Consider the following 5303-nt stretch of genomic DNA (forward strand, 5'->3'; position numbering starts at 1 on the left):
AACCATGAATAAAATTAAATAATTAATTAATTAAATTTTATATTTAAACATATTTTTAAATATTTGTAACATAAAATACATTTATGTCTAAAATTTAGTTTATTTTACCTTTATTATAATTTTGTAAATAAATTACAAAAATATAAATAAAATTTTCAATTTAATTTATTACCTTTATTGTTAATTTTGTATTATAATAATAAAATAATTACCTTGTTAGGTTATATTTAATTTGAGTGATTTAAATAGACTAAAAACTACGCTTAACCCAATCCCAACTAAAAGTTAAGCTTAAGCCCAAATCCAAAACAAAATTTTCCCTCTTTTTATTTCATGCTGTATTCCCTCCCCCGTACCTGCCAATTGTCGCATCAACTTCTCATCAAACCGAAACAATCTTTATTTATTTACATTTCTTCTTTCCTCCAAACTCCCACCGCACATTCATTCACTTTTTATTTTACTTCTTCCTTTTGTTTGTTTCCTTCTTCCTTCTGCAGCACCAGAACTCCAACCAGTTGTTATTTCCTTCGATTTTTTCTTCCAGCTTGCGTTTCCTGTTGCAGATCTAGGTTCATAGTTTTCCTTTTATCAATTTTTTCTTTATTTTTTTTTCTCCCATCTCCCTTCTTCTCCAAGATTCACTCTTAAGGTATGAAAAATTTTCAGTATTCACATTTCAGCCCGGCCGGAACGGAACTGTATTCAAAACATTGGTCCACGTCGTGTTTCGAGCCGTGTCGGAGAAGCGAAAAAAAAAAAAAAAAAGACACCTTCGGACACCTAAGTCCGGCGAGTCTTACCGGTATCGGTACTTTGCCAAAAATGGCGTGTCGGTGCAACCTAGTGAAAAGAAAAAATAAAAAACACTCTCATTACTACTCCACCAACCCAATTTTTCAAACTCTCATTTCTCCTTCCATATCTCCTTTGTTTTTAAACGGTGGGTTCTTGAAGTCTCTCAAACTCAGTCTCAGAGTCCCTCATGTTTCTCAAGTCTGTGCTGCAAATTTCAAAATAAAAACTTTCAATAAGTTGAAGCTGCTAAGGTAATCCACGATCCGGCTAAAAAATAATCAAGTATCACATTTTAATTTTAGTTCTTTACCTCATTCTATCTTTCTCTCTCTCTTCCCTTCTTGAAGTTTCTGCATTTCCACGGTCTGGATCATCATTTTTATAGTTTTTTATGTGTATTTGAAAAAAAAAAAGCTTTTTTTTTTTTTTTGGTCTTTTTGCTACAAAATGATTCAGTTTCAGCGTATTCTAGAAACCGGTTCAACCAAACGAAAAACCGTATGGTTGAACCGGTTTCATAGAATACGCTTTTTTTTTTTTTTGTTTCTCAAAAAAAAGGAGCGTATTCTATGAAACCGTTCAACCATACGGTTTTTCGTTTTTATGGTTAATCAGCCGTTTCCTGTTAATTCCGGATTTTTAATTTTTTTGATTTTAATCATAACCGAACTGAAACAGTAACCGATTTCTGATTGAACCGGTCAAACTGGTAGGTCCGAGTTTCGGTTGTTTTTTCAAACTATGAAGGCTATGATTAGCTTCAGTTTTTATGTACAGATTTTTAAATTCTCACTCCTTTTCACTTTTTTTTCTTTAATTTTTAATTAAAGTATACAATTTTTTAACAAAAAAGAAAAAGAAAAAAAAGAAGAGAAGCTAGATAAGCTCTCATATTTACCAGTTTTAACAAATTAATTTAGGTAGACGGTGTTTCTCAAAAAAAAAAAAAAAAAAAAAAGAAAGAAAGAAAGAGTAGTTGGGCCAGGAAGATACCTGCATAGAGGAGGGCAATTTGCATACCAACCCTAATAATATTTGAATTGTTGACTTGTCAATGCCGGACCCATATTGTGAATATGCAGATACAAATAATTCAGCCAACGTAGAAGTTTGTAAGGGTCCGTTTATTTTGGTGGTAAATGATTTATTTATCACTTGACCCCACTGTTTGGAAGCTAAGAAAAATAAAATTTTCTAGAAAATATGTTTTAGTTGACCATTATTTACTCTTTTAATTCGGAAATGGTTTTACACTCTCATTTTCATTTCAAACCATTTTCGAGTCATGCACAAAAGAGAAAGCCAGAGAAACTTCGAAGAGATCCAGAGTTCACCTCGCCGAGACCATGCCGAGAAAGAAGAGACCACGTCGAGAAAGAAGAGACCACACCGAGAAACCCAGAGCTCACCTTGCCGAGAAAAACCGTTCCATCACTCAATGGTGCCTCCGATCCAGCCACCACATTGAGAAACCCAGTGCTCACCTCGCCGCAGAAACACCGTTCCATCCACTCAACCGTGCCTCCGATCCAGCCACCACACCGAGAAACCCAAAAAGCTCAGCCTTCACACTGTGCCTCCGATCCAGCCACCACACCGATCCAGTACAAACGCACACCCACGGTGAGTTTTCCTTCTCCGGTTTCACCGTGCCTCCGATCCACATCCTGATCCGATCGCATTATATATATATATATATTTATTTAGCTATTTATTTATATAAACATTTATATATTTATATAAATATTTATTTATTTATATAAATATTTACTGTTTTTATTTAATTTTTTTAATTATCCATTTTTTAATTAAACTATGTATTATTGATGATTGGGTTTAGGGTGATCAATGTTTTTGTTGTGCTATTGATGAGAATTTGGCTAGTTGGGTATGAAACTGTGTATGAAATTTTGGAGCTTGAAATTTTGTTGTGCTTTATTTAAATTGTGTATGAAATTTTGCTGTGCTTTATTTAAACTGTGTATGAATTTGGCTAGTTAGGGTGATCAATGTTTTTGCTGTGCTTTATTTAAACTCTGTATGAAATTTTGGAGCTTGACCCATTCTGGTTTTTGTTGTGAGTTTTTTTAGAATTTGGCTAGTTGGGTTATGTGCAGAACTTTTGCTGATGATAGTGTGCTGACTGATCTATCTAATCAGCTGAAGGAAATAGCTGTGGCTTTGAAAGAAATCAACCGGGGCCCGGTGAATTACACAGCTTTTTACAATGAGGTCATGGCTATGATGGCGGATGGGTATAGCAAAGACATGCTTGCAACTACGTTTGACCATCTTTGTGAAAATGAGAAGGCAACACGAGGATTTCTAGCCAAGAATGCTAGGTTGAGAAAGCTGTCGTTGGATGGTTTTTTGTTCACACAACTTTGACTTGTCTGTTTCATGTTGATTGTGGTGGTAGCTTTAGGAATTAATTGTTGTTGTAGTACTAGTATTGACCTGCTATTTGTATTAAATATGTAGTCTTTTGTATTATTGGGACGATACAATAGCTCAAATTATGTATTCGTACTATTCAGATATCACGAGTAGGTATCATTTTTGTACACCATGGAGGTGTAATGCCACCTGAAACGATTGATGTGGCTGTTTTTATATAAATATTATGGGTATATTTTAATTATTATTCTTGATGTTGAAGTGAATGATTATTTTTGTACTGTTACAGATATGTCTAGGTAATGCAGGTATTTGAATTTGTATAATTATTTTTGATGTTGAAGTGGATGATTAGTTTTGTACTGTTACAGGTTTGTCTAGGTAATGCAGGTGTAGGAATTTGTAACGCATTTCATATTTTCCATAAAATGATCCACAAACCAAACATGGGAATTGAGTTTCCGTAAAAAAACATCCTACATTTTTCATAAAATGTTTGACCAAACCAAACATGGGAATTGATTTCCAGAAAATAGAAAGCATTTTTCGTAAAATGTTTGAACGAACCAAACACCGGAATTGATTTTCCGTAAAACGAATTCCAAGACAGCCAAACAACCTAAAAGCATTTTCCTTTTCTAGAAAATAGCATTTTCAGAAAATATTGATTTTCCGGAAAATATTTTATGCGAACCAAATGGACCCTAAATTTCCAATTGCTTCCATGGCCACTCAAACAGCCTCCTCCTCTTCTTTATCTTCTTGGAAATTCAACATCTTTCTGAGTTTTTGTGGTGTTGACACCCGCAAGAATTTTACAGGCCATCTCTACACTGCTTTGGAACAAAAAGGTAGTCTCACCTTCAAGGATGATGAGAAACTTGAACGAGGAAAGTATATTTCTTCAGAACTCCTGAAAGCAATAGAAGAGTCCAAGTATGCAATTATTGTGCTCTCAACAAACTATGCTTTTTCACGGTGGTGCTTGATTGAACTGGCGAAGATTGTTGAATGCATGAAAGAGACAAAGTTGACAGTTTTGCCGGTCTTTTACCATGTTGATCCCTCTGATGTACGGAATAAGATGGGTACACTTGCTCAAGCCTTTGAGGAACATGAAAAAGATCCCAAGGTTAACAAAGATGATATACAAGCGTGGAAAGTTGCTTTAAAAGAAGTGGGCAATATCTCCGGATGGCATTTACATGATAGGTAACATTTTTCTTTTGTTCTTTCAATGAAAACATAGATATGTTGGAAACTTGTTCAAATTATTATCAAGATTGTAATTTTCTAAACTAAACTTTGTCAATTTCCCTGAGGATTAACATGACAAGTTTTACAATAATTTTTCTAGTCCAAGAAAATTTCAGTTTGTTCCCTATATATATTTATATTACGAACTTAGGAAATTACTAGCTCAAATTGGACTTAGGTTGAAGAACCTTTGCAAGGTTTGAGGCATGGTAGCCTATTACTGAATTACGACGGGTAGAGTGTTAGAACTGATACTTTATAATAAATCAAGAATCATGTAAAATTAAGCTGTGGTCAAATTTCATCAGAGATATAACCAATTGGAAACGATTTTTGAAAGCTGTAACTTTCAGATTTAAATGGATGTTGCTACGATTTGCAACCTTCCATGACCATGACCACGACACTAATCACTACGACTGATGATGACTACTCTTTTTAGCCTCAATCATTGTTGCAATAATTTACATTTCCTGCAGATTTGCTTTGATGAGCAGGTTACAATGTCCTGAACGCGTGGTTAGGCTAGAATCAAAATTATACAGTAAATAGTTCAATTGATTTTGTTTTGCTATATCTTTTTTCTTAATTTGAATATGAAGATAAAGAAAAAGGAGTATGAAAATAGAAATCCAAGAAACGTTCAAGGAAGGAATTAATAAATTAGGCACACTCTCAATTAATTGAACTCCTATAGTCATAACAGTGCTGTAGTATACACTTTTCGAATCCCCCCTTGGCTCTTGAATTAAGCTAAGATTGTGCTTATGCTGAATGTTTTAGTCTTCTGCATGTTGCTATCTCTGTCTTATCAAATTTATTGTTCTGCTATCTTCTTTGCAGGGATGAAT

The 5303-nt window shown here is 34.1% G+C and overlaps 2 protein-coding genes across 2 annotated transcripts; both read left to right on the forward strand.

The window, feature by feature from the left end:
• Nucleotides 1–1788: 1788 nt before the first annotated feature.
• LOC112032043 (uncharacterized) lies at nt 1789–3417 on the forward strand. Its single transcript, XM_024064742.2, has 2 exons — nt 1789–2421; nt 2959–3417. Exons 1-2 carry the CDS (start codon nt 2041–2043, stop codon nt 3184–3186), a joined length of 609 nt encoding a protein of 202 aa, XP_023920510.1. The 5' UTR covers nt 1789–2040; the 3' UTR covers nt 3187–3417.
• Nucleotides 3418–3892: 475 nt separating this feature from the next.
• LOC136062692 (TMV resistance protein N-like) lies at nt 3893–4411 on the forward strand. Its single transcript, XM_065762089.1, has one exon. It carries the CDS (start codon nt 3893–3895, stop codon nt 4409–4411), a length of 519 nt encoding a protein of 172 aa, XP_065618161.1.
• The last annotated feature ends 892 nt before the right edge of the window (nt 4412–5303 follow it).

The sequence above is a fragment of the Quercus suber genome, unplaced genomic scaffold (genome assembly GCF_002906115.3).
Source record: "Quercus suber isolate HL8 unplaced genomic scaffold, Cork oak 2.0 scaffold_441, whole genome shotgun sequence".
In the NCBI taxonomy this organism is placed as follows: Eukaryota; Viridiplantae; Streptophyta; class Magnoliopsida; order Fagales; family Fagaceae; genus Quercus; species Quercus suber.

Excerpts from the sequence above, each read along its gene's own strand:
- LOC112032043 (XM_024064742.2), top strand. The coding sequence starts at position 2,041 with ATGGTTTTACACTCTCATTTTCATTTCAAACCATTTTCGAGTCATGCA. Across the intron at positions 2,422-2,958 it reads AGTACAAACGCACACCCACG|CTGAAGGAAATAGCTGTGGC; the intron begins GTGAGTTTTCCT and ends CTATCTAATCAG.
- LOC136062692 (XM_065762089.1), top strand. The coding sequence starts at position 3,893 with ATGGACCCTAAATTTCCAATTGCTTCCATGGCCACTCAAACAGCCTCC.